We start from the raw sequence: 12723 nt of genomic DNA, 5'->3' as shown, positions 1-12723 counted from the left end.
ACACCCCATATATAATACACCCCATATATAATACACCCCATATATAATACAACACACTGTACACCCCCCATATAATACACCCCACTATACACCCCATATAATACACCCCACTATACACCCCCCATATAATACACCCCACTATACACCCCCCATATAATACACCACACTATACACCCCATATAATACACCCCATATAATACACCCCACTATACACCCCATATAATACACCACACTATACACCCCATATATAATACACCCCATATATAATACACCCCATATATAATACACCCCACTATACACCCCATATAATACACCCCACTATACACCCCCCATATAATACACCCCACTATACACCCCCCATATAATACACCACACTATACACCCCATATAATACACCCCATATAATACACCCCACTATACACCCCATATAATACACCACACTATACACCCCATATATAATACACCCCATATAATACACCCCATATATAATACACCCCATATAATACACCCCATATAATACACCCCATATAATACACCCCATATAATACACCCCACTACACACCCCATATAATACACCACACTATACACCCCATATTATACACCCCATATAATACACCCCATATAATACACCCCATATATAATACACCCCATATAATACACCCCATATAATACACCCCATATATAATACACCCCATATAATACACCCCATATATAATACACCCCATATATAATACACCCCATATAATACACCCCATTATACACCCCATATAATACACCACACTATACACCCCATATAATACACCCCACTATACACCCCATATATAATACACCCCATATATAATACACCCCATATATAATACACCCCATATAATACACCCCATATAATACACCACACTATACACCCCATATAATACACCCCACTATACACCCCATATAATACACCACACTATACACCCCATATATAATACACCCCATATAATACACCCCATATAATACACCCCATATAATACACCCCATATAATACACCCCACTATACACCCCATATAATACACCACACTATACACCCCATATATAATACACCACATATAATACACCCCATATAATACACCCCACTATACACCCCATATAATACACCACACTATACACCCCATATATAATACACCACATATTATACACCCCATATATAATACACCCCATATAATACACCCCATATAATACACCCCATATATAATACACCCCATATAATACACCCCATATAATACACCCCATATAATACACCCCATATATAATACACCCCATATATAATACACCCCATATAATACACCCCATATAATACACCCCATATAATACACCCCACTATACACCCCATATAATACACCCCATATAATACACCCCACTATACACCCCATATAATACACCCCATATAATACACCACACTATACACCCCATATATAATACACCCCATATATAAGACACCCCATATATAATACACCCCATATAATACACCCCACTATACACCCCATATAATACACCACACTATACACCCCATATATAATACACCCCATATAATACACCCCATATAATACACCCCATATATAATACACCCCATATAATACACCCCATATAATACACCCCATATATAATACACCCCATATAATACACCCCATATATAATACACCCCATATAATACACCCCATATAATACACCCCATTATACACCCCATATAATACACCACACTATACACCCCATATAATACACCCCACTATACACCCCATATAATACACCACACTATACACCCCATATATAATACACCCCATATATAAGACACCCCATATATAATACACCCCATATAATACACCCCATATAATACACCACACTATACACCCCATATAATACACCCCACTATACACCCCATATAATACACCCCACTATACACCCCATATAATACACCACACTATACACCCCATATATAAGACACCCCATATATAATACACCCCATATAATACACCCCATATATAATACACCCCATATATAATACACCCCATATAATACACCCCATTATACACCCCATATAATACACCACACTATACACCCCATATAATACACCCCATTATACACCCCATATAATACACCACACTATACACCCCATATAATACACCACACTATACACCCCATATATAATACACCCCATATATAATACACCCCATATAATACACCCCATATAATACACCACACTATACACCCCATATAATACACCCCACTATACACCCCATATAATACACCACACTATACACCCCATATAATACACCCCACTATACACCCCATATAATACACCACACTATACACCCCATATATAATACACCCCATATAATACACCCCATATATAATACACCCCATATAATACACCCCATATAATACACCCCATATAATACACCCCATATAATACACCCCATATATAATACACCCCATATATAATACACCCCATATAATACACCCCATATATAATACACCCCATATAATACACCCCATTATACACCCCATATAATACACCACACTATACACCCCATATAATACACCCCACTATACACCCCATATAATACACCACACTATACACCCCATATATAAGACACCCCATATATAATACACCCCATATATAAGACACCCCATATATAATACACCCCATATATAATACACCCCATATAATACACCACACTATACACCCCATATAATACACCCCACTATACACCCCATATAATACACCCCACTATACACCCCATATAATACACCCCACTATACACCCCATATAATACACCACACTATACACCCCATATAATACACCCCACTATACACCCCATATATAATACACCCCATATATAAGACACCCCATATATAATACACCCCATATATAATACACCCCATATATAAGACACCCCATATATAATACACCCCATATAATACACCCCATATAATACACCACACTATACACCCCATATAATACACCCCACTATACACCCCATATAATACACCACACTATACACCCCATATATAAGACACCCCATATAATACACCCCATATAATACACCCCATATAATACACCCCACTATACACCCCATATAATACACCACACTATACACCCCATATATAAGACACCCCATATAATACACCCCATATAATACACCCCATATAATACACCACACTATACACCCCATATAATACACCCCACTATACACCCCATATAATACACCACACTATACACCCCATATATAATACACCCCATATATAAGACACCCCATATATAATACACCCCATATAATACACCCCATATAATACACCCCATATAATACACCCCATTATACACCCCATATAATACACCACACTATACACCCCATATAATACACCCCACTATACACCCCATATAATACACCACACTATACACCCCATATATAATACACCCCATATATAAGACACCCCATATATAATACACCCCATATAATACACCCCATATAATACACCCCATATAATACACCCCATATAATACACCCCATTATACACCCCATATAATACACCCCACTATACACCCCATATATAATACACCACACTATACACCCCATATATAATACACCCCATATATAATACACCCCATATATAAGAGACCCCATATATAATACACCCCATATATAATACACCCCATATAATACACCCCACACAATACACCACACTATACACCCCACTATACACCCCCCATATAATACACCCCACTATACACCCCATATAATACACCCCACTATACACCCCCTATTTAATACACCCCACTATACACCCCATATAATACACCCCACTATACACCCCCCTCTATACACCCCATATAATACACCCCACTATACACCCCCCTCTATACACCCCATATAATACACCCCACTATACACCCCATATAATACACCCCACTATACACCCCATATAATACACCCCACTATACACCCCATATAATACACCCCCCTCTATACACCCCATATAATACACCCCATATAATACACCCCATATAATACACCCCATATAATACACCACACTATACACCCCATATAATACACCCCACTATACACCCCCTATTTAATACACCCCACTATACACCCCATATAATACACCACACTATACACCCCATATAATACACCCCACTATACACCCCATATAATACACCCCACTATACACCCCATATAATACACCCCATATAATACACCCCATATAATACACCCCACTATACACCCCCCTCTATACACCCCCCTCTAATACACCCCATATAATACACCCCATATAATACACCACACTATACACCCCATATAATACACCCCATATAATACACCCCATATAATACACCACACTATACACCCCATATAATACACCCCATATAATACACCCCCCTCTATACACCCCATATAATACACCCCATATAATACACCCCATATTATACACCCCATATAATACACCACACTATACACCCCATATAATACACCCCATATAATACACCCCACTATACACCCCCTATTTAATACACCCCACTATACACCCCATATAATACACCACACTATACACCCCATATAATACACCCCACTATACACCCCATATAATACACCACACTATACACCCCACTACACACCCCACTACACACCACACTATACACCCCATATAATACACCCCATATAATACACCCCATATAATACACCCCATATAATACACCACACTATACACCCCATATATAAGACACCCCATATAATACACCCCATATAATACACCCCATATAATACACCACACTATACACCCCATATAATACACCCCACTATACACCCCATATAATACACCACACTATACACCCCATATATAATACACCCCATATATAAGACACCCCATATATAATACACCCCATATAATACACCCCATATAATACACCCCATATAATACACCCCATTATACACCCCATATAATACACCACACTATACACCCCATATAATACACCCCACTATACACCCCATATAATACACCACACTATACACCCCATATATAATACACCCCATATATAAGACACCCCATATATAATACACCCCATATAATACACCCCATATAATACACCCCATATAATACACCCCATTATACACCCCATATAATACACCCCACTATACACCCCATATATAATACACCACACTATACACCCCATATATAATACACCCCATATATAATACACCCCATATATAAGAGACCCCATATATAATACACCCCATATATAATACACCCCATATAATACACCCCACACAATACACCACACTATACACCCCACTATACACCCCCCATATAATACACCCCACTATACACCCCATATAATACACCCCACTATACACCCCCTATTTAATACACCCCACTATACACCCCATATAATACACCCCACTATACACCCCCCTCTATACACCCCATATAATACACCCCACTATACACCCCCCTCTATACACCCCATATAATACACCCCACTATACACCCCATATAATACACCCCACTATACACCCCATATAATACACCCCACTATACACCCCATATAATACACCCCCCTCTATACACCCCATATAATACACCCCATATAATACACCCCATATAATACACCACACTATACACCCCATATAATACACCCCACTATACACCCCCTATTTAATACACCCCACTATACACCCCATATAATACACCACACTATACACCCCATATAATACACCCCACTATACACCCCATATAATACACCCCACTATACACCCCATATAATACACCCCATATAATACACCCCATATAATACACCCCACTATACACCCCCCTCTATACACCCCCCTCTAATACACCCCATATAATACACCCCATATAATACACCCCATATAATACACCACACTATACACCCCATATAATACACCCCATATAATACACCACACTATACACCCCATATAATACACCCCATATAATACACCCCCCTCTATACACCCCATATAATACACCCCATATAATACACCCCATATAATACACCCCATATAATACACCACACTATACACCCCATATAATACACCCCATATAATACACCCCACTATACACCCCCTATTTAATACACCCCACTATACACCCCATATAATACACCACACTATACACCCCATATAATACACCCCACTATACACCCCATATAATACACCACACTATACACCCCACTACACACCACACTATACACCCCACTACACACCACACTATACACCCCATATAATACACCCCACTATACACCCCATATAATACACCCCATATAATACACCCCATAATACACCCCACTATACACCCCATATAATACACCCCACTATACACCCCATATAATACACCCCATATAATACACCCCATAATACACCCCACTATACACCCCATATAATACACCCCACTATACACCCCATATAATACACCCCATATAATACACCCCATAATACACCCCACTACACCCCCCATATAATACACCCCACTATACACCCCATATAATACACCCCATATAATACACCCCATAATACACCCCACTATACACCCCCCATATAATACACCCCACTATACACCCCATATAATACACCCCATATAATTAGGGTTGCCACATCATCCCTTTAATCCAGGACACATATTAATTACACAGGTTCTGTGGCTGATTAAGGTGGTAATTAAACTCACTTGGTGCCTTATGTGCATTATATTAGCCTCAGAACCTGTGTAATTAATATGTGTCCTGGATTAAAGGGATGAGGTGGCAACCCTAGTTGGGGGTCGCTCATGTGTAGGGTGTGTGGGGGTTGGGGGGGTCGCTCATGTGTAGGGTGTGCGGGGGTCGCTCATGTGTAGGGTGTGCGGGGGTTGGGGGTCGCTCATGTGTAGGGTGTGCGGGGGTCGCTCATGTGTAGGGTGTGCGGGGGTTGGGGGGGTCGCTCATGTGTAGGGTGTGCGGGGGTTGGGGGTCGCTCATGTGTAGGGTGTGCGGGGGTTGGGGGTCGCTCATGTGTAGGGTGTGCGGGGGTTGGGGGGGTCTCTCATGTGTAGGGTGTGCGGGGGTTGGGGGTCGCTCATGTGTAGGGTGTGTGGGGGTTGGGGGGGTCGCTCATGTGTAGGGTGTGCGGGGGTTGGGGGTCACTCATGTGTAGGGTGTGCGGGGGTTACAATATATAGTAGAGGGGGAGGGGCATGTTAGGTAATATAATAGATGAGGGTAATATGAGGTTGGGTGAATTCTGGCGGTGATGATGTCACACTCCCCCTCCTCCTGAGTAATGAGGGAGTATTGATGAGTATTGGGTGGTATTGATGTAGTATTAATGTGTAATGTATTGTGGGAGTATGAGTATTGATGAGTAATGAGGGAGTATTGATGAGTATTAGTATTGGGGGTATTGATGAGTATTGGGGGAGTATTGAGGAGTATGGGGGGGGGGTGAGTATTTGGGGGTATTGAGAAGCATTGGGGGAGTATGAATGAGTATTTGAAAGATATTGAGGGAATATTGATGAGTAATGGGGGAGAGTTGAGTATTGGGGGTATTGGGGAAGTATTGAGGAGTATGAGTATTGGGGGTATTAATGAGTATTAGGGGGAGTATGAGTATTGGGGGGGGTATTGATGAGTATTGGGGAAGTAATGAGGAGTATGAGTATTGATGAGTATTGGGGGAGTATTAGTATTGGGGTGTATTAATGAGTATTAGGGGGAGTATGAGTATTGGGGGGGGGGTATTGATGAGTATTGGGGAAGTAATGAGGAGTATGAGTATTGATGAGTATTGGGGTGTATTAATGAGTATTGGGGAAGTTATGAGTAATATGAGTATTGATGAGTATTGGGGGGAGTATGTGTATTGGGGAGTATTGATGAGTATTGGGAAAGTAATGAGTATGAGTATTGATGTGTATTGGGGAGTATTGATGAGTATTGGGGGAGTATGTGTATTGGGGAGTATTGGGAAAGTAATGAGTATGAACATTGATGAGTATTGGGGGAGTATTAGTATTGGGGTGTATTAATGAGTATTAGGGGGAGTATGAGTATTGGGGGGGTATTGATGAGTATTGGGGAAGTTATGAGTAATATGAGTATTGATGAGTATTGGGGGGAGTATGTGTATTGGGGAGTATTGATGAGTATTGGGTAAGTAATGAGTGAGTATTGAGCATTGGGGGAGTAATGAGGAGTACGAATATTGATGAGTATTGGGGGAGTATGAATGAGTATTGATCTTGCTGGAGGTGTGAATGAGAAGGGACTCACCTTCCCGAATTTGTTCTGTTTGATGTGGAGTTGTCCTTCCTTCAGCACTTTGTCTGTGGCTGCCATCCTGACCGATCGCCCCCCCCCCCCTCGGGGTGTCCCTACTGTCCCAGGATCAGGGGGCCTCCGGGGACATTTCTGCCCCCCCAATCCTCCAACTTTCCGCCTCTCAAATCTGAAGTTTATCAAACTTTGCTGCACTCAGTCTCCCTCCCCTCCCCCTCCCTCACTCCTCCAGTTTCTGCTTTTCTATAACTTCCTCCTCACTCTGCTTCCTGTATTACACCGAGAACCAGAGTCCTCCCCCCTCCCTCCTGAGTCCTCCCCCCTCCCTCCTGAGTCCTCCCCCCTCCCTGCCTGGACTCGTCACATCAACATCTGCCTGGATCACCAATATCTATACACCCGTATCACCAGTAATCATAAACCAGTACTACCAGTACCACCAGCATCGCATCACACCAAGACCCAGAGTCCTCCTCCCCCCTCCCTGCCTGGACTCCTCGCATCAATATCTGCCTGGATCACCAATATCTATACAAGCTTGGTAAATGGCGCTACCTGTTAAAGGGAATTTTGAAGTGGAAAAACCACCTAGTGTATAGTGCAAACCTTAAACATCTCCAACATAATACAAATAAATTCAAATCAAAGTATTTCCTCAATATTGTTATCAAACATGCAATAAAGTTTGGTGAAAAAATAATATTGTTTAATTTATTAATTAGGTGCAGGTGCCAGGTGAATTGCTGATTGGGCATATGCCGATGCCCATACAAAGTGCTCAGTGCCAAGTGTAATTCAAGGCTATAAATAAATGGAAAATAAGTGCCCAATACGGGGTAAAAAGAATTTATTGACTTCTAAGATGCTTCTAGTGTCCTCCTCCATGGAGGGAGTACCGGTGTTGGAAGTTCTATTTATTGCTGCCTTCAATGAATGTATGGAGTGGCAGCGCTCTTCTAAAAATAAACCGTATATCAAAAAAACACAAAACTTCTATAAATAAAATAAGTAGGGATTTCCCTCCCACTGATGTATAACAGATTAGTGCAAGTGAATAAGTCCAGTGTTAACTTTTTAAACAATAGTGGTGTTGGTGATTTCGGTGGCTATACCCGCGGCCCCCCACCAGGTATGGCACTCACCCCTTTTCAAACCCTTGAAGCAGAGTTATTAGTTCTGGTGTTGGTAGCTCCAAAAAAAGGATCCTGGGTGTCCTTAGTGTCTGAGGTTGAGTGGGCTGGAATGTGCCTCCAAGATGTCCTTCAGCGTCTGTTGATTCTTGCTGGCGAAGGAAATCAGCTGTAGGGTCTAATTGTTTATTGAGTAGCCATTCATTAGAAAGACGAGGCAACAAGGAAATGCAGTCTACAAGAATTATCAGATGCCTGTCTATGGAAATCTGTGGTTCGCCCGTCTCTCGTGAACTGGCTTCTGGGTACTGAACTCCACCAACTCTTGTGGTGACCGCTATCAACAGACCCTGAAGGACATCTTGGAGGCACATTCCAGCCCACTCAACCTCAGACACTAAGGACACCCAGGATCCTTTTTTTGGAGCTACCAACACCAGAACTAATAACTCTGCTTCAAGGGTTTGAAAAGGGGTGAGTGCCATACCTGGTGGGGGGCCGCGGGTATAGCCACCGAAATCACCAACACCACTATTGTTTAAAAAGTTAACACTGGACTTATTCACTTGCACTAATCTGTTATACATCAGTGGGAGGGAAGTCCCTACTTATTTTATTTATAGAAGTTTTGTGTTTTTTTGATATACGGTTTATTTTTAGAAGAGCGCTGCCACTCCATACATTCATTGAAGGCAGCAATAAATAGAACTTCCAACACCGGTACTCCCTCCATGGAGGAGGACACTAGAAGCACCTTATAAGTCAATAAATTCTTTTTACCAAGTATTGGGCACTTATTTTCCATTTATTTATAGCCTTGAATTACACTTGGCACTGAGCACTTTGTATGGGCATCGGCATATGCCCAATCAGCAATTCCCCTGGCACCTGCACCTAATTAATAAATTAAACAATATAATTTTTTCACCAAACTTTATTGCATGTTTGATAACAATATTGAGGAAATACTTTGATTTGAATTTATTTGTATTATGTTGGAGATGTTTAAGGTTTGCACTATACACTAGGTGGTTTTTCCACTTCAAAATTCCCTTTAACAGGTAGCGCCATTTACCAACCTTTTTTTCCCTTTATCATTCCTTGTACCCTTGAATTTCCAAGGGTAGGTTGGTGGCAGCTTACACCTGTGGCTAACATTACATATACCATAGTGCTGGTCACACCTGATTTTTTATATACCAATATCTATACACCCGTACCACCAGTACCGCTAAACCAGTACTACCAGTACCACCAGCATCGCATCACACCAAGACCCAGAGTCCTCCTCCCCCCTCCCTGCCTGGACTCGTCACATCAACATCTGCCTGGATTACCAATATCTATACACCCGTATCACCAGTACCACCTACACCAGGACCACCAGAACAGCCTACTTTAGGAACTCCAGCATCACATCACACCGAGAACCTGAGTCCTCCTCCCTGCCTGAAATAGTCACATCAACATTTGCCTGGATCACCAATACCCCCACACCAGTACTACCAGTACCCCTACACCTGTACTCCTACACCAGTATCACCAATACCCCTACACCAGTACTACCAGTACCCCTACACCTGTACTCCTACACCAGTATCACCAATACCCCCACACCTGTACTCCTACACCAGTACCACCAATACCCCCACACCAGTACTACCAGTACCCCTACACCTGTACTCCTACACCAGTATCACCAATACCCCTACACCAGTATCACCAATACCCCTACACCTGTACTCCTACACCAGTATCACCAATACCCCTACACCAGTATCGCCAATACCCCTACACCTGTACTCCTACACCAGTATCACCAATACCCCCACACCAGTACTACCAGTACCCCTACACCTGTACTCCTACACCAGTATCACCAATACCCCTACACCAGTATCACCAATACCCCTACACCTGTACTCCTACACCAGTATCACCAATACCCTTACACCAGTATCACCAATACCCCCACACCAGTACTACCAGTACCCCTACACCTGTACTCCTACACCAGTATCACCAATACCCCTACACCAGTACTACCAGTACCCCTACACCTGTACTCCTACACCAGTATCACCAATACCCCCACACCAGTACTACCAGTACCCCTACACCTCTACTCCTACACCAGTATCACCAATACCCCTACACCAGTACTACCAGTACCCCTACACCTGTACTCCTACACCAGTATCACCAATACCCCTACACCAGTACTACCAGTACCCCTACACCTGTACTCCTACACCAGTATCACCAATACCCCTACACCAGTATCACCAATACCCCTACACCTGTACTCCTACACCAGTATCACCAATACCCCTACACCAGTATCACCAATACCCCTACACCTGTACTCCTACACCAGTATCACCAATACCCCTACACCAGTATCACCAATACCCCTACACCTGTACTCCTACACCAGTATCACCAATACCCCTACACCAGTATAAATACCACAGAGAACCACAATTTACAGGCGCTGTGTAAGTATATCAATCATATAAAGGAATTGTGACCCCACGCATCGGTCCCACCAATTGGGATCTGAGTACATAAAAAAAAAAAAATCTAAAAATGTCGCGCTTGCACAGCAGCCGGAAACTGTCTCCTCCCCTAAAACACTTCCTGACCTTCCCAATTCCTCGCTATACTCACTGCTCGTCCAATCACATCCCTAGGATTCCCCCATAGTAAAAATCGATCTCTCATTCAGGTGAGCTTTCTCCTTCAAAATCGTCATCCATACAACATTATTCTACGAAGGAACTGGCCGATGGGAACGCCTCTCATGGCCACAATCTGCTCCTAAAAGGTTATTTCCTGACAAATCGGCAATTACTCCTCCACCCCGCCCTCCAAGGCAACATCCAATCAGAAGAAGGTTGATTCCTCTGTCAGTAAAATGGAGATTCACACAACAAAAGAATCCTCAAATCTCCCCAAACTCACCGAAACGAATATCAAATCGTCTATGTAGCATCTGGAAAACTCGATGTGTGGGCGGAACGGGTTGCCAGTACCAAAAATCCCACCCCTCCCCCACCAAGCCATATATAGAGAGAGGGGGGGGGACACCTGGCTCCCATGGCCGCCCCACACCTTCAGAGATAAGTCTCCATCAAACGAAAAAGAAAATTGTGAGCGAGGAGGTATTCCGGACACTCCAAAATAAACTCTCTCTCTGGACACCGGAGTACATCCCAGATCGATCCAAAAAGATCCAGAGTGTGGGATGGAGGAATACAGGACACTGGACACATCACATGTGATCAA

General features: G+C 42.4%; 1 protein-coding gene across 1 annotated transcript in view; it reads right to left on the bottom strand.

The window, feature by feature from the left end:
- DOK1 (docking protein 1) overlaps positions 1-8541 on the bottom strand; it is a 71680-nt gene extending 63139 nt beyond the window's left edge. Inside the window, exon 1 of the mRNA XM_082243186.1 lies at positions 8300-8541. Coding sequence (XP_082099312.1) covers positions 8300-8365 — 66 coding nt within the window. The 5' untranslated portion in view covers positions 8366-8541. The remainder of the gene's footprint in view (positions 1-8299) is intronic.
- Between the last annotated feature and the right edge of the window lie 4182 nt (positions 8542-12723).

Source organism: Pelophylax lessonae (genome assembly GCF_965119305.1).
Source record: "Pelophylax lessonae genome assembly, chromosome: 1".
Classification (NCBI taxonomy): Eukaryota; Metazoa; Chordata; class Amphibia; order Anura; family Ranidae; genus Pelophylax; species Pelophylax lessonae.
Note: the sequence above shows the minus strand (reverse complement) of the source record. Positions and strands in the feature narration are given on the sequence as shown.